The 16,987-nt window shown below is 54.6% G+C and overlaps 2 protein-coding genes across 2 annotated transcripts; one reads left to right on the plus strand and one right to left on the minus strand.

Moving 5' to 3' along the window:
• The first annotated feature begins 1,998 nt into the window (after window positions 1-1,998).
• Window positions 1,999-11,928, plus strand: LOC117653454 (synaptotagmin-15-like). The gene is made up of 8 exons (XM_034399128.1): window positions 1,999-2,126; window positions 2,222-2,439; window positions 3,914-4,130; window positions 9,347-9,440; window positions 9,540-9,695; window positions 10,466-10,573; window positions 10,837-11,047; window positions 11,233-11,928. The coding sequence occupies exons 2-8, from the start codon at window positions 2,289-2,291 to the stop codon at window positions 11,358-11,360; spliced, it is 1,065 nt and encodes a 354-aa protein (XP_034255019.1). The 5' UTR covers window positions 1,999-2,126; window positions 2,222-2,288; the 3' UTR covers window positions 11,361-11,928.
• LOC117653446 (DNA helicase MCM9-like) lies at window positions 11,925-16,765 on the minus strand. Its single transcript, XM_034399117.1, has 15 exons — window positions 16,727-16,765; window positions 16,588-16,620; window positions 16,416-16,512; window positions 16,144-16,319; window positions 15,879-16,045; window positions 15,648-15,785; window positions 15,469-15,575; window positions 15,075-15,291; window positions 14,766-14,999; window positions 14,502-14,648; window positions 14,247-14,422; window positions 13,880-14,161; window positions 13,599-13,771; window positions 13,414-13,520; window positions 11,925-13,321 (listed from the first exon to the last, which is right to left on the minus strand). Exons 2-15 carry the CDS (start codon window positions 16,613-16,615, stop codon window positions 12,074-12,076), a joined length of 3,297 nt encoding a protein of 1,098 aa, XP_034255008.1. The 5' UTR covers window positions 16,616-16,620; window positions 16,727-16,765; the 3' UTR covers window positions 11,925-12,073.
• Window positions 16,766-16,987: the final 222 nt, after the last annotated feature.

Below are 16,987 nucleotides of genomic sequence, written 5' to 3' on the forward strand. Positions count from 1 at the left end.
AGAGACGGCCCGCACAAGGCGCAAGGCGCATGGAGAGAAGGATTTGATGGTCGCGTCAGGGGGCAGTGGGCAGCGCGCACCGCGCGTCACTCCACCCTCTCCACCCGAAGCGGCTCGGGCCTTGGGGCCGTGGGGCCGGCACACTGTGATCGGCTGGCTAAGTGGGACGGCTATAACGCGACCTACGCGTGCTACCCCCAGCCCCGTCCCTCCCCTCCCCCTTAACAGGCAGCAGGCTTATCGTCTAATACGTGCCCAATCACTACACCGCACACCCTGCCCAACCGGACACAAAGAAACACACGCATTTATTTTTCGCAGTTTTTCGCAAGAGTACCCACCCGTTGAGGGAGAACGATTAGCCGCCTTAGATTAGTTGCAGTGGCTGCCTAAAGTCAGGCTAAACCACGATTTCTACACATTTGTTACCGTTTCCACAAACTTTGCTGCAATACCACTCCCAAACTAAGGCGGCTATTCTCACTCCGTAACAAAGGTGTTCTAAACAAAAGCCCAAAGAGTACCCACCCGTTGAGGGAGAACGATTAGCCGCCTTAGATTAGGCGCAGCGGCTGCCTAAAGTCAGGCCAAACCACGATTTCTACACATTTGTTACCGTTTTGACAAACTTTGCTGCAATACCGCTCCCCAACTAAGGTGGCTAACCGCACTCCGTAACAAAGGTGTTCTTAAAGAAGGCCCAAAGAGTACCCACCCGTTGAGGTAGAACGATTAGCCTCCTTAGATTGGGCGCAGTGGCTGCCTAAAGTCTCGCCAAACCTCGATTTGTACACATTTGTTACGGTTTCGAGAAACTTTGCTGCAATACGCCTCTCAAACTGAGGCGGCTAATCGCACTCCGTAACAAAGGTGTTCTTAAGAAAGGCCCAAAGAGTACCCACCCGTTGATTGAGAACGATTAGCCGCCTTAGATTAGACGCAGTGGCTGCCGAAAGTCAGCCCAAACGACGATTTTTACACATTTGTTACCTTTTCGACAACCTTTTTTTAAAAAATAAAACAACTTTAATAATAAATAAGTTACAGTGGGGAAAAAAACCATTTAGTTTGTGAAAACTCTCAGCCACCGCGGCTCATGGAGACCAAATGGTAAGGCGGTGTGTATGAAGCCAGGCTTGATCGCTTCGCCCTGTTAGCGTGCAGAAAAGAGCAAAGAAACGGTGGGACTCGAGCACCCAACCTCGTTCTTACGTGCCAGTGCCTCTACGCTCACGCCTGCCATCGACTATGAAGTGCGGATGGTCAAGCAGGGTACTTGAAGAACCAAACGGTGTAGACCCGGGCACAAACGATCCGGCGTCGCACGGAGAGTATGATGGCGCTGTTGTCAGAATCTGCCGTTGTCTGCATTCCACGTCTCGTCAAGGCTCTCCCCGCCCCCTACCCCCGGCCCACGACAAGGCACATCTCGCAAGCCTCGTGGCCAAGTAAGCGAGAGGCGAGTCCTGGGGCGAGCAGCAGTGCGGTGCGCAGAGCAGCCAATTTAAACCCCCTTTGTTTTGCTTTACCTTTCGACCCCAAACACTGGAGGAGCATCTGTGCCCCTCGCAAGGTCGCCGCGTCGCCGTACAGTGTAGCCCGCTCTCAAAGCACACACCAAAATACTTTGCAAATTTGGGGGTGCGCCGCACTGCCACACTTCCTCTTCGCTAGTGTAGGCCCTGCCGCCCTGCTGGGCCAGGCGACACGACACCGCCTCGCTAGCCTCGCTCCTCGCTTTCATTGGTGGACTCAAACTTTGGCACAACTTGCAAACTTGACGCTTTTGGCGGGGCGCTTGTGTGCCGAGCCCGGTCGAGCTCGGCCGAGCCCGTCGCCGGCCGGGGCACGCGGCCGGGGGGTCTGCGGAGAGGGCTGGACACGACGTGCGGGGTGTTGCGGGGACGGCAACTCGAGCCTGATGCCATTGTTGTTGTTGCTGCTGCAGCCGTGCAGGCGCTGCTGCTGGGCGGCGCTGCGCTGGGCGCCGTGCTCGTGGCCGTGCTGGTGGTGCTGTGCTACCGCTGGCGCCGCGAGGACAAGAAGGGCCGCCACGGCGAGTACGACAGCCTGGGCCCCAGCATCGTCGTCTACCCGTCCTACCACGGCAAGGGGCCGCAGTTCCTGTGAGTGCACAGCGTACACAGCGCTCCGAGCTCTGCCGTTTTCTCATTGCGTCGCCCTTGACTCCGTGCACTCCGTGACCTTGGACTGCCCGCAGGTCGAGCGACATCAGCTTCAAGCTGCCGCCCATCGCCAAGCTGCGCCACACGTCCTCGCTGGACGCCATGGACCTGCTGGACTCGGACGACGGCGGCAGCGCCACGTCGGCGTCCACGTGCACCGTGACGTCGGCCAACGCGGCCCTGGGCAGCGCGGGCAGCGCCAGCACACTGTCGCCCAGCCACTCCAGCCACTCGCAGCGCTCCAACTCGTTCAGTGAGTGTCGCTGGCATTGTCGCGCCTCGTCCCCTCGTCCCCCACCCCCTCAACCCGAGAGTCGTTTTCGTCGCTCTGCCTCTCGCACTCGGGGCGATCCCTACAGGTGCGAGAGAGACAGAGCGACGAAAACGACTCGCGGAACCTGCTGCGCGCGCTGACGTCGTAACGCCGGTGCTGCAGGCCAGGGGGTTGTTGCCGCTGGTTCGTTACCTTTTAACCGTGTGGCGCAACTTTATCACTGCGGGCCGAACTTGTCGCCGGTGCCACGCTTTAAATTAGACGAGCGGACAGGACCGGGCAGCGACATAGTGAGTCAAACGGCCTGTTCCGACGGACGGCTCTGAATACACGGTCTCACTCCATCCCTCCGCCTCACGCCTCACCAAGCGCCTGCAGAGCGGTGCGTAGGCAACCCGCCGGACTCGCGTGCCGTGTATTGCCTACTGTGAGCTTCGCAGGGGCTCGAACCAGGACCAGTAGGCTGCATTTAAAGTCCCACTTAAAGATTGTGTTGTGCAGTTCGAGGCGCGCTGTGAGTGGACCCGCCACCCGCCTAAACTGGACCACTGGACCTCCGGCCCGACCCGGTGGCGTTTGGCCCGTGGTCACAATTTGGCGGCCGCCGCCGTGTCGACGCCACCCGCCCTCCCCGCCTCGCAGCCTCGCCTCGCCTCGCCGCGGACCGAGCGGGACCGAGCCGTTGCCATGGCGACGAAAATAATTATTCCGATGTGAAATGCCGCGCAGAGCCTTTGATGAGTGGGGAGCGCGTAGCGCGTACCAGACCACATTCACCTCGCGCACTGCTCGCTCGTCCTCATCTGGTCCCGTGCTTGCTCAACGGGAGGGGGAGGGGGCTGTCGGTAAAGGGCAGCGAGGTTGATTGGGGTCCTTTGGGACCGGCCAGCCGGCGGGCCGGCCGAGTAGCAGCAAGTAGCAGACGAACAACTCCCCCCCCCCTCCCGCCGGACGTGGCCGATGCGTTGCTCCCTGCAGTGCGAAGCGCCAAAGCGGCAAGCGGAGTGGATGTCGGACCGGAAAAAGCGCGCGGTGGCGCCCAATCTTCTCATGCAAATTAGTCGCTCTGGGCCCTGTGCCCTCTGGCCGCCTCTGGCCCCTGCCGCAGTGCCCGCAGTGCCCGCGCGGCCCGGACGGGGCAGTTAGCCCTCGCGCAGCCCCCGCCGCCCCCGCCCCGGCCAATGACTAGCCTCCCCAGCCCCCCGTTCTTGCCACTGCGTGTTTTCCCCCGCACGCCGTCACGCCCCGAGCGTGCCCTGGCTGCGCGATCGGACGTCACGCGGCAAAAAAGAAGACACATCGGCCCTGATTATCCCCAGGCCGCCCCCGCCTGGCCGATGCCGCCGAGGCCGTCGAGGCCACCGATCAGACATCAGAGCCGCCACCGATCGGCGACGGCCTTCTTGGCCTCGGCCAGGTCGTTACAGACACTGTCACCGCTTCTTTGGCGCAGGCGGCTGCGCGCTCGGCTCCCTGGACCCCAGCCTGTACCGCGGCGGCGCCGCCGACCTGGAGGAGGAGATGCTGTTCCCGGAGGACCACCTAGGCCGGCTGTGGTTCGGCGCGCACTACGAGCCCACGGCCGAGAAGCTGACGGTGACGATCATCAAGGCCAAAAACCTCCAGTCCAGGACCGTGGCCACGGCCAACAACTGCGACCCCGTCGTGCGGTAAGTGGCCTCGCTTGGCCTCGCTTGGCCTCGCTGGCCTTGCTCAGCGATTTTGTTTTTCTTCGTGATGTTGTTTCATGAGTGAAGCACTCCGGCGGGGACGCTGGGGCGCGCAGCGCGCAGCGCGCGGCAGAAGTTGTCCGCGGGCCACCAGGCGGGCCGTCCAACTCGGGGAGGCAGACAGCAGACTGATTTCGAGAGCCGTTTTTCTGTCTCTCTCGCACTTACGGGGCGTCCCCGTGTAGGTACGAGAGAGACAGCAACTGGCTCTCGGAATCAGTCTGCTGGCGGCTGTGCTGCCGCTGGCCCCCAGACGGCAGACCTCCCCCGGGCCGCTCGACCCGCTGTCCGCCCGCCCAGCCACCGCCACACCGCCACGCGAATAGGCGAACTGCGCGATAACAGGTGCTCGGATTCCCCATTCCCCGCTCCGCACTCCAGTTCGTCGACATTGATACATTCATCGCCCTTGTGGCGGTGGGGGAGGAAAGCAACAGGGCCATCGCCGCCGACGCCGACGTTGCCGCCGGAGAGAGTCGTCGTCTTCTCTTTGCGAATTAGCCACACTTCAAGGACGGGGCAGCCGGTTGCCTTGCTGGCTCGGTGGCTGGCGCACAACTGCTCATACGCCCCCCCCCCCTCGCGCACCGTTCCACCCACTTTGCCAGGTACAAGACGGTGCCCCGGGCACTGCGCCACGTTGGCGGCGACGGCGGCGGCGGTGTACTGGAACACAGTTTCTGCTCAGCGTGCGGCTCGCGTCTCGTGCCTCTTTTAGCGCTGCCGCCGTATAGTGCCCCTTGTTCACGGGGCCCTGCCCTGCGCGGCCCGCGCGGCCCCGCGCGACGGGACATGCGCCCTTTCACCCCGCAGTGGCCTCGGCGCGCCTCGGCGCCGCCTCCACCGTCTCGGCACACGGCGAGCGGCGAGCGGCGCCCGCTCCTTTTGTGTGCGGGGCGAGTGCCGGCGGCGGAATAAGACTGTTTTGTGGTTTTGTGCGGCGGCTGAGGCTCCGCATTGGCTCCGCAAAGCCTCTGCCTCGGCGACGACGAACCTCCAGCTCCCCCTCCCTTTCCCCTTTCCCCAGTCGTAATAATTATTGGCTTGGCCGCCGCGGAGCCTCTTTCATCGCGTGGGGCTCCTCGCCTGTGATTGGAAAGTGGACCGGGTGTTTGCATCGCAGTGTCTGATGTCGATTCGGTTCGGTTCGGCCTTCTCGCTTCGTGTCTCAGCAGAGCGAATTATTAAAATGCGACTCCCCGGCGCGGCGTGTCGGCGAGTCTGGGTGGTGGCGCCGCGGTCTGGCGCTGCCTCCCGGTATAATGCTGGCTCTCCCTCCCTCCCCGATCCCCAACCCCCAACCCCTTCGACGTGGGAGACTCATTGGTATTTTTAGAGCTCGGCACAAAAGAGTGCTGCGCGCGCAAGGACGGCCGTACAAAGAGCGGTGAGACTCGCACGGCTGGAACCTGATACGCGCCAATCCCGCTGCTGTGTGTGTATCGCCAGCGCCCCCTGCCGCCCCACCCCGTTCCCCCTCCCCGTCCACCCTCGACGCGACGGCCGGCTCACCTTGGGCATCTCCGGCGACGTATAGCGGTGGCGGAACTGTCACGCCCACCACCACAACACCACCCCGTCGTCGAGAGAGAGAAGTGCCACATTCAGACCGCCCTCCCTACCCCTCCCCCTGGTGTTGCGGTTGATCTCGGCCGCGCTGCGGTCCGGCCCGCTCCGCAGACTGATTCCGCACGTCCCTGTCATCGCTCGGCCTCTCTCGCACTCGCCAGGCGGCCCGCTTGGGTGCGAGAGAGACGGCCGCCCTGCCGCGTCTCGGCCGACCCGCTCGTAGCGCTGTAGTCCGGCCCGTCCGGCTAGTCCGCTGGGCGATTGGCGGCGGCGCCCCGATAATTGAACGCCGTGTCCGAGCGAAGGCTGGACAAAGGTCAGGCCGGCCTGGAGCCTGGAGCCTCGGGGCGAGCTGATTCGCGATTCGCGTGGCTACTCGTGTCGCGGGCAAACTCCCGCCGCGGCCCCGGCCCCTCTGTTTGCTGTTGCCGTTTGTTGATTCGGTGCTGCCCCGCCCCTGATCGGACCCGCGAACCCCGACGCCCCGACGCGACGCCGATCGAAGACTGCCGAAGACGCTCCGGCGACCTTGCGGCATGTTTCTCCCCCGGCGCCGTTAATAAAATCCCTCCGAGTTTCTCATTATGCTCTCCTGTCCCTTCGCTCTCCAGTTTTCCTCCTCTTTGAAACGGGAACCGGTCGAGGCGCCCACCCGTGGACAATAAGCTTTGATAAGAAATTAGCGGGCCCGGCAACGCCGGCAACGGGCCGGCGGTGCCATGATGGATCGAGAGCTCGGAAGCAAAAGGGGGAGCGGAGGGGATGACGCGGCAGCGTCTAAGTAAGTGAGGCGAGCGGAGAGCAGGAGTCAGAAAGACGAGAGTGCGGCACTCTGACAAACACGAAAATAGGAAAATGGGGAAATGAGATTTAAAGCGATGGCGCTCCTGTGCTGCAGGCGGGGGGAGGGAGGGAGAGAGAGATTCTACAGGTTTACTTTGCCTCGGTGAACGAGCTGGACGAGCAGGAGGACGCTCCGACTACGGCGCAGTTTGATTCGCGTTCGGCAGACATGACGTCACTCGCGGGTGGTCCCCGGCCCGGGCCCGTCCCCGTCCTCGGCAAGGCAAACATCCGCCGGCCGCTATGCCGCTATGATGTTGTTTATTGTGGCCGGGCGGCCCCAGCAGCCCCAGCCTGAGGTGCGGCCTTTGCACGGTCCAGCGGATGGCGCAGGCGGCCACGCGTGCCAATCATCGCGAGCAGGGCGGCACACGCCGGAGACGAAAACAAACAAACGAGAGATTCGCACCGTGCCGCGTCGCAGCGCAGCCAGCCATCGTGGCCGTGCACCAACATGTCCTACCGACTTGGAACACGTGAGGCTCTGCGGGGCAACGAGGCACTATAAGGCCTTAGATTGGACCTTGTGGCGGAGTTTGGGGAGTTTGGGGGAGGGGGGAAGCCGGAAGGAAGGGGCCGGCCCGTATAGCTCGCTGCCCTCACGTCCCCCCCGTCCCTGATGGAGCTGGACGGCCCGTGATTGAAACCCCCCTGCCCAGCAGCCCGGCAGCCCGGCCCGCCTGGCCGGCCGGACCCTCCCGATTGCGTTATGCCGCGCTGTTATACCACCGGGTCTAGTGGCTAGGCCAGGCCGTAGGCCGCAGCGCAGGCCGGGGGCGTGGCGTGGTGGGCTCGGTGATATGGAGCCTCAGTAGCCACCCTTCTCTCACGGTACCACCTGGGATCAGCAGAAAATTGCTGCCCCGACCGCGAATACCTGCGGCCTGCCTCCACTGTCGCGGAGCGGATCCCAACCCGATCTGAGGGGCTCAGATCTAAAAGTGTATCTATCTATTTACGTACCTACTCCAGTACCCGCCTGGGAAAGCGCTTTTGTTTTGCATCTGAATGAACTGCTCGAGTCCTCGAACTGCCTCGAACATACAGCCCTCGTAGCAAGAACTCCCCCGGCCAGAAGCGCCTGCGGAACGCGGGGTAGGCGACCCGGCACACACGCGCGTCGCAGTGTTGCCGACCCGGAGCTCCGCAGGCGCTCTGCCGCTCCGCGCGGCACTGCCGGCTTTGTCGCCCCGTGTTCGTGATCGTGGTCACCGCCCTCTCGGTCACCACGTCTCCTGCGGCCTCAGAGAATCATAGCCACCGCCGGGTCGCACTGCCGCGCTCACCTCCATCTAAATCCAGCATTTGTTGCGGCCTGTCCCACAGCCCCTGCCCTCCACCCCGCGGGCCCCCGCCCTTTACGGCTTACAGCAGCCTGTTGTTGGCGCACTCCTCTCTGTCTTGTCCTGTCTGGGGTTTAACCCCCTCCTCCTCTCCACGCGGATCGCTTTCTCGACGATTTACCGCCGTCTTTCTTTGCAGTAACCCTTTCCCGCGCTCGTTCGCACCTTGCTCCACCGTGCTGCCGGCCGCGCTGCAGCCTCGTCTGCCTATCGTAAAGGGTTTACGGTCCGCTTTGATAGCATCGGCCTCCATTTACTGACCGCCCCTCCCCCCTCCCCCTCCCCTTCACCCACGGGGCGACCGCGTGGACCCGCAACCCGCATCACAACACTTCATCAGGACGGCCCGCAACCGCACTTCAGTGCGGCAGTGCGCAGTGCGCTCCGGACGCGCGACACCGTGTCCCACGATGTACACAGTGCCGGGGGCGAGATGACAAGCTGCGGGGCGGCAGTGGGCCTGGGCCACTGGGCTGGCCTCCCGGCTGGACCCCGGGGACCGTCCTGCCGGGACTTTCGTCTCGTCTCGCGCACTATCTCAGCCGAGCTCTCTCTCCTCCCATGCCACTTGGAGGCGGCCAGACGGAGTGGTCTCTGAAGTAACAGGCCTTGTCTTCCAGGGCGACAAAAGCGAGGCAAGAGGCCGACTTTCCCTGCTTCCCCACTTCTTCTCATTTTTCTTGTGTACTCTGTTGAGAAATGTAGGACGGGCCCGTTTTGATAGGCAGCGATGCGGAGTCTGTCGCGATGATTAGGATGAGTTAGGGGAAGGGGGAGAATAGAGGGAAAATTGGTTGCCTCGTGAGGAGGGTACGACAACGCGGCGGCGGCGCCATGCCCCAGCCTCACCCTGCCGAGCCGAGGCAGTGATGTTGATAAACGTTCACCGCTCTTTGACAGAAAAGCGAATCTGCTCGGCGCTCTCGTCGCTCTGTCTCTCTCGCACTGCTGCGTCCGATGTAGGTGCGAGAGGGACAGCGACGAAGCGCTGTGCGAAATCACTCTGCAGCTCGGCGCGCTCGAACTCGACTATACTGCTCTCTCTCTCTCTCTCTCTCTCTCTCTCTCTCTCTCTCTCTCTCTCTCTCTCTCTCTCTCTCTCTCTCTCTCTCTCTCCGTCAGCCTCCACACGCGCACAAAGCCCCCAATTAAGCAGTGGGGCGCGCGGATAATCAGAGATGAGAAATTGCTCCGCGCGTGAAGCGTCTAGGCGTCTAGCGTCTCCGCGGCTCGCTGCCTCGCGGCGCGCGCCTCGCGAGCCTCGCGAGATTGGTAACAAACTGGCGCCAAACTCCGGTCGACCTCTGCCCTTTGCACCTCACCTCACCGCGCCCCGCCCCGCCCCACTCCGCCCCGCCCCGGCGGCGCGTCAAGGCTCAGGCAAGGCTGCTCCTGTTCCAGGCTCCACCTCATCCCCGACGAGCGGAGGCACCTCCAGTCACGCCAGAAGAAGAAGACCTGCAACCCCGTGTTTGACGAGACGTTCGTGTTCCAGGTACGGCCTTGCAAATCCCTTTCCGGGGCGCAGCCTTGACGCCACGCCGCCTCCAGCACAGTCACACAATAAATTGGCTGGCGGAACTCTGTTCGGCAGGTGCCGTCCAAGGATCTGGAGGACCACGCGCTGCGCATGACGGTGGTGGACACGGGCCGCAACAAGCGGAGGGCTGTCATCGGCCACCTCACTTTCCCGCTGAGCCGGCTGGCCGACGCCTCGGCGCCCGCCGTGTACAAGATGGACCTGGAGAAGGTAATGCGGAGCGCGGAGGAGGGGTGCTTGACAAGCAGTGCCACCGTCGGCCGGGGAGAGGCAACGCCCCGCGTCCTGCGCCCCCCGCGCCCCCTGCGGTGCCAACCCGTGCCAACCACTCCGCTGCGTCTGTGATAAACAAAAGCAAAGACGGTTACGCCTGGCCGCGCAGTGGCCGCGCTCGGCCGGGCTTTGCGTCATCACGTCCCCGCCGCGCCGTCCCCATCGCAGCTTCACTTAGCGCCGGGCTGCCAGCCCCGCCTGTCCCGCACCGCATGTTTTCTCTTTATTGTGGTAAAAAGCACAGCATGGGACAACCCTCTAGCTTTCTCTTTACTTTTTCACCCCAAAAAATGTGTTTGTTTTATGTTTACTAGACTCTAGACCTAGGGGGTGAATTCGGCGCAGCCTTTTTCTGCTCGCCGCCCCTCTACCTCGACCCTCCGTGTCTCTGACCCCTACCACTTATCCAACTGCTTATCATCCTGATGGTTTTCCAGACGCTGAACCTGTCACTCTGCATCAGGTTATCGAATACTGTCCCGCCCAAGGGTCGCACGGGGGCTGGCAGGGGTCCGGGGACCGACGGGAGGCCCCTAGTCTCCTAGTCGCCGAAGACATGAGGCAAAACAAGCTGTGGGGGCACCCAATTGACACCGCTAGAAAAATGGTTTCGTGTATCGCGGCGGGGTGGGGTTGGGGGAGGGGGGTGCCTGCCCCCATCCCCGTGCCCTACTCCATGCGCTCACGCTGACGGCACTGCCCAACAGGACACGCCCGAGATGCTGTCGGACCTCGGCGAGATGCTCGTGTCGCTGCTGTACAACGAGAACCTGCACCGCCTGTCCGTGGCCGTCATCGAGGCCCGCCGCGTCAAGGTAAGGGGAAGGCCAGCACAGCCGGCGCCGGCAGTCTCATTCCAAACAATGCTTTCGTCGCTCTGGCTCCGTTGCACCCCCAGGGAGTACCCCCTACGTGCGACAGAGACAGGACGACGAAAGCACTGTCCGGAATGAGCGTTGATCCAGCCCGGCCGGCTCCACCCACTCCGGTCCGGACACGTTTTGAGCCTTGTGCCCTTCGGTCCGTGTTGACTCCCCTTCTGTCCTGAGTGTCCTTGGTGTCCTCGTTGCCGTCACAGTTCCGGGACGACCGGCGCGAGGCGTACGTGCGCGTCATCCTGCAGCAGCACCACGGCCAGGTGAAGGTGAAGAGGACGACGACGGTGCGCTGCCAGGACGACAACATCAACTTCTCCGAGTGCTTCAACTTCCACGTGCCGGCCGCCTCCATCGACGTCTCTTCCCTCGCGCTGCAGCTGGAGCAGCCGAGCACGCGCTACGGCCGCGGCCGTAAGTGCAGTCGTTCTCTCAAGGCCGATTCCGAAAGTCGTTTTCGTCGCGCTGTCTCTCTTGCACCTGCACGGGACGCCCCATGAGTGTGAGAGAGACAGCGCGACGAAAACGACTTTCGGAATCAGGCTGCTGCTGCTGGTACGTTATGCTTTCCTTGTGACCGACAATGGGATCCGTTGCAGACAAGCTGATCGGCAAGTGCGTGCTGGGCTCCTACATGTTCGCCCGCGGGAAGGCGCTGACACACTGGAACACGTCGTTCGGCAACCCCATGCAGCAGGTGCAGCAGTGGCACGCCCTGTCCATCTAAGCGCCATTCCAAGTCTCGAAGCGATGGGACCGTGTGTTGAGTTAATGAGTGGTTCAAAATCTTTATTTTGGAGGTTTCGTGTTGAATGTCACCATTGCATAAGTGCGCCGTCGGCACAGTTATACAAATCGATGGCGTGCTAATTAGAATTAAATATTACTTTTAGAAATGTGTTAAGCATTGCACACAAATGTTGATACCTGCTCGATAAACCTTGATGCATCAGCTATCCTTTATCTGCTGTGTTTACTCATGAGAACACAATGCTTCTAGTGAGACCCTTTGATTATTGGAAAATGAGACACCTTCGAGTATTTTTGTTTGTTTCATGATCATGTGTGGAAGTGAAATGCAATGGCTATTTTTATATATTAAAGTTAAATAGGGTAGCACACAAGTTTATTTGGTAGAGCTGTGATAATACAAGAATATTTGTTGCATTGTATCACCTAGATTTTGTTGGCCCATCAAAGAGAGCACAATATCCTTGATTCAATTATTAAATCCTGAGATGAGTGTGGAGGAACTAGTTTCATCAGGAAATCAAAATACATATTCATTAAATCTATTTAACTCTTCATTTACTGTAGTCCCTTTTCTTATCCCACCACAAGGGCACTTGGAGACAAAAAAAAATTACACATACATACAAAAACAAAAAATCTTATATCTTTTATTACATGCAATCAAACTAATTAGAAGGAAATAAAAATCTACAGTTCAAGGTCAACATCGTCAAAATCATCTCCAGTAACAGAAAATACTTGAGAACTGCATCTTGACCCTTGACTAGGCTGAATTCTTTGCGAAGCATCACGATTATCACAGTTGGTGGACACCTTCATTTTTTGAGAGCTATGCAGCTTCTTCCCAAGACTTTTAATGGCTTTGAATGCGTCATGTGTGTTGTTCTTTGTCTGGGTTGTAGGAACAGGGTTGGCAGACACATCAACTCTTGGAGGTGAATTGTCAGCTATGTTTGTGTCTTTAGAATGGGGAGGGTTCCCATCACTGCTGTGACCACTATCTGAACTAATTGAATCTGTCTTGCTCCTGAATTTCTGGAGTTTCAGAAAAGCTAAAGTGGAAATGGCCACTTTTGGTGCTAGAGGATTCCTTTGAACCTTTTCAACAGTACTTGGTGATTCTAAACATTTAATCTTTTCTTCATCAGCTATGTTGATCTTGTTTTGTGTTGATGTGGCTGCAGGCAATTCATCATTTGACGAACACTTTTCTGACTCCTCTAGGTTCCCATCAATTATTGAACTGTTCTTCTCATTTAAAGGAACTCCTGTTCTACTATCTTTCTTCTCTTGGTCTGGGGAAGTTTCTCCTTTCTTTATTTTGTTCTTATCTTTGGAAAAAGTGAAGAGCTTCTTTAAAGATTCCACTTTGGATCGGATAGATGGAGATTCTTTGGTAGTGTTATTGGAAGCACTGGCACTCGGATCAAAATTGCTTTCATCAAGAACATCTGTTCTAGCGTTGCCTGTTTTTTTGTTCTTTCCTCTTCCCTTTGATGAAGGTGTTACAGGTGACGTCGAGACTGAGGGTGGTTCTCCAGCTGCGTCCCGTGACCCAGTCTTTGCCTTCTTCCTGCTAGCTTGAGGAGACTCGGCATTGGAGGAGTCCCTCGTATCATCTGGAGCTGACTTCTCCTTCACAGATGTTCGTTTTCTTTTAATACCGACTGAACTCTGCTGTTCAACAGTTCTTAATAAATTGTGATTCCTAGTGTGGCGAATATTGCTAAGAACAGAACTCAATTTTTCTGATATGGCTGAGGTTCCACCGGCAATGGGTAATTCACCTTCACTGGAGGGTTGCCTGGTTAAATTTGAATCTGAAGCAGGGTCTATACTTCTCATATGACTAGCTGCTTCTCGATTGGTAAATACTTTGTTGCACTTTGCAGGAGATGTTTCCTCTTCTGTTTCATTGTCATCCGTATCAGCCATCTGTCGCGAAAGGAAAATTAAAATACCAAAGGATAACAGTTAATATCATTATTGTAAGCAAAATGCATTAGCGAAAGAACATTAACTCTTACTTCTGGTATTTGTTGATCATTATCACTTCCGAAACATTCTTGTCTGCAGCGATTACATTCCTCCTCTAAAATGTCCAACAGATTAAGTTTGCGTAGTAAACCATCCACTAGAAGATAAAATAAAATATTCAAATTAACAACCCATTTTGAAGCCCAAGAAATGTTGGGTAACTTGTTACACTAACTTTGCTTCCAATAATCTTCCATTGGGTTCAAAGGAAATGATGTGTGAAGTGCACTTAAATTTGATACAATGGCGTCATTGTGCAACGATGATTCCACAAGTGAAACAGCAATGACTGCATCTTGTACTGTCACTTCTTGGTGAAACATCAAACGGGCATGAGCCTGAGATAGACTAGATATTTGAAAACGGGGGAGAGAAAAGTATGTAAATAATGTAAACACCCATAAATAGGTATAAATTAAGCAACAAATTTTGATAAAGGAAAGGAATGCAACTTACCGCACTAAACTCTCCAGCATTCTTACTGTTGTTCTAGCAGCATTCCGAGAATCAGCTCTCCTTTGCGCTTGGTAGTATGAACCAAGAATTCTATTTGCGTTATAACTAAGAACAGGGCGCAAAGTCTTGATGGTACAAAAGTAGGCTTGTAGCTGTTCAAGTGTCCACAGGCCTGACAGAAGACTTCCTCCTGATATGGAGGTATTAGCCTGAGACTTTGATTTTTTAATATTTGACTGTGACAGTGGATCTCTGCCTTCAAGTATGAAACTTGACACCATACTGACATGAAACAAATACAAAAGATATAAATTCAAACAAAATTAATTATACATATATTCATTTAAAAGGAGAATTCAAAACGTACTTGTCCCAATCTTGATTGCAGGAATCCAAAAGGACCAACACCAAGTCAAAGCGGCTTAAGAGCGGGCTAGCAATAGCAACATTTACAGTCATGGGTTGATTGGGGTCATACTGTCCCTTTGGATTAGTGGCTGCAAGAATGGTACAACGAGTGTTTAATTTGCACACCATTCCGGCCTAAACAGAAAATAAAAATGTTATGCATCTTTTGTCCTTTAACTGAAATGGAAATAATGTTCAATTTTTGAAACAGAACCTTAGCAACACTGATTGTTTGCTGTTCCATTGCTTCATGAATACTTGTTCTATCTTTTTCACGGATTGAGTTGAACTCATCAATACAACATACTCCACCATCAGACAAAACAAGAGCACCAGCCTCTAGTTGCCATTCACCACCTTCCTGTGAAATACAAATCATATTAAGAATTTTGTCAAAGACACAAGAAATCATCAAACCAAATGATAATCGCATAATGTATTTGCATAAAAGGAACTAGAAAATTTTTCAATATCTTACCCTGACAGCGCTGACAGTGAGCCCAGCAGATGTGGACCCAACGCCAGTGGTGAATACTGAACGTGGACAAACTTTGGCTGCAAATCGAAGTAAGTGAGACTTTCCAGTGCCCGGGTCACCGACCAATAATAGATGTGATTCACCCCTAATACGACTGCCAGAACTTTCACAGTGCTGGACTCCTCCAGTAAGAACCAAACACACAGCTAGCTTTGCCAAATATAATCCATAAACCTAGAAAAACAAAAAGTGTTCCATATCAATCACTTGGGAACTTTTGTATCACAACAATCAAGTACACCTCAATACCTGTGGACAAAATGAAGCAAGAATACGATTTCTTGCACCAAGAGGATCATGTAATTGAGATTTCCAAAAATTTTCAAATTCATCTCTTATCTCTTGAGTGACAAGGACTGATGAACGTTGATCATTGCAAACCTGTAGATGGTTTGCTTGAACAACTAGGTCAATATCACATCGAGTCCCAGCTGATAATGGACGCCACCGCCTTAACACTGTTCCACTGTATTGTCACATGCAAAATCATAGAAAATTAATCACTGTGATATGGATTTGAATAGAAAGTTTCAATGGCTTCCACTAATTGTATAAAATGGATTCAGGTACTGAAAAGCAAGGAATGAAATCTTGCTAAAGGTACTGAACGCAAGGATTGAAGCAAGTAAGTGTTGTAACTTACCAAACAACTACATCATCTCCTGGCTTGCATGAATCAACAAGATCATCTTCCAGAGTCACCCACATAGAGCGAGGCATGCTTCCCACATGCAGTTTGCTCACTTGTTCCTTTGGAAAATTATAACAATCGTGAAAATAAACATATCTCCAATCAATGCCTCAACAAAACACTGTAAGTACCTGTATTTTTATTTCCTGATAGTCTTTGTAATTTTTGTGGTCAACTTTTTCATTGGGGTTGAAAATGGTTCCTTTACATTTCTCTGGATTTGGACAATGTGTGATGGGTGAGAAGCAATAATATTGCTCATATTCTGCCTGTTGCAAGAGAATAGAAACATTCAGAAAGAAGAAAACGTTTCAAAGATGTGTCAGACCGAATGCACTCAATAGGAGACTGTCATTCCTTACTTTGATAGTGAAAGAATATTTGCATTTAGCACAAATAAAGTCCCTTTGGTGTTCAAGCATTTTAGCAGCTGTAATGCGTACAATTGTTCCAGACACTCTCAAAAAACTTCCAACATCATCATTTCGAGGGAAAATTGCTCTATGTAACTCAGGACAGACAGGCAAAGCTAAATAAAGTGGAAGTGAAAAAAAGAATATCAAAATTAATTCCAGGCAACAACTTTGTTTCATGAGTTTTATCCTCAAGAGAAAAATAAATATTTACCAGTGAGACGTGCATGAATTCGGGATTTTAGGAAGAAGTCGCCTTTTGAAGACTCCTTCAACAAAATTGCTTTCTGTGCTTCATAGAGCGCTGAATCAAATATTGGCAAAAGATGAGTTGGCCGAGATAAAATTCCATCCCCTAATTCGGTGCTCGTTTCAAACAGCGTAACAAAACTGTAATAAAAAATATATCAAACATTTGTTGGTAAACAAACAACAGAAGGAGCACAGCGGAGGCAGCCAGATTTAAAGTTAAATGGTGGATCTTACTTGACAGTGACTGCATAATGTTGCAGGTCATCCTCTATGGACATTATATCTTTTAATTCAACTTCATGGTTAGCCATGACATACGCTTTAAATCGATCTGGAAAACAACATAACTGTTGTATTGTTTACAAGAAAAAGTACAGGTTAAACTCAAAACTAATGTGACTCTTACCTTTGTATTCCTCATCTGTGAGAGACATATCGCCTGCGACAGTAAAAACAATATTTGAAAGACTGATCCGCAAAATATGGCAAGGATATTAAATAGGAAAGGAATTTATCTGATATGACACATTTGGAAGAAACATTGCCTCATAAAATCGAAAAGATCCGCCTACAGGTGTGCGTAGTATACCAACCTGCTAAAAAAAACACACACACACAATGCCCAACTTGAAAAAAAATCATTTGGTTGAACTTTTGCAAACAAACATTTGTTTTAACTTCAACTAAGAAAGGATTTTTTTAAAATTACCCTATTGACCTATTAGAAAACTTAGCACAACGACGTCGTGCAAGGGGAAGACCTGCGCATCATCTGGGGATCAAAACAAGCGGGAACATTCAAATGT

Source organism: Thrips palmi, unplaced genomic scaffold (assembly GCF_012932325.1).
Source record: "Thrips palmi isolate BJ-2018 unplaced genomic scaffold, TpBJ-2018v1 HiC_scaffold_10, whole genome shotgun sequence".
Lineage (NCBI taxonomy): Eukaryota > Metazoa > Arthropoda > Insecta > Thysanoptera > Thripidae > Thrips > Thrips palmi.

Coding starts and splice junctions, on each gene's coding strand:
- LOC117653446 (XM_034399117.1), bottom strand. CDS start 16,615: ATGTCTCTCACAGATGAGGAATACAAAG. Junction 16,046..16,143: donor AATTCATGCACGTCTCACTG/GTAAATATTTAT, acceptor CACTTTATTTAG/CTTTGCCTGTCTGTCCTGAG. Junction 15,786..15,878: donor AATATTCTTTCACTATCAAA/GTAAGGAATGAC, acceptor CTCTTGCAACAG/GCAGAATATGAGCAATATTA.
- LOC117653454 (XM_034399128.1), top strand. CDS start 2,289: ATGGACCTGCTGGACTCGGACGACGGCGGCAGCGCCACGTCGGCGTCC. Junction 4,131..9,346: donor AACTGCGACCCCGTCGTGCG/GTAAGTGGCCTC, acceptor CTCCTGTTCCAG/GCTCCACCTCATCCCCGACG. Junction 9,441..9,539: donor ACGAGACGTTCGTGTTCCAG/GTACGGCCTTGC, acceptor TCTGTTCGGCAG/GTGCCGTCCAAGGATCTGGA.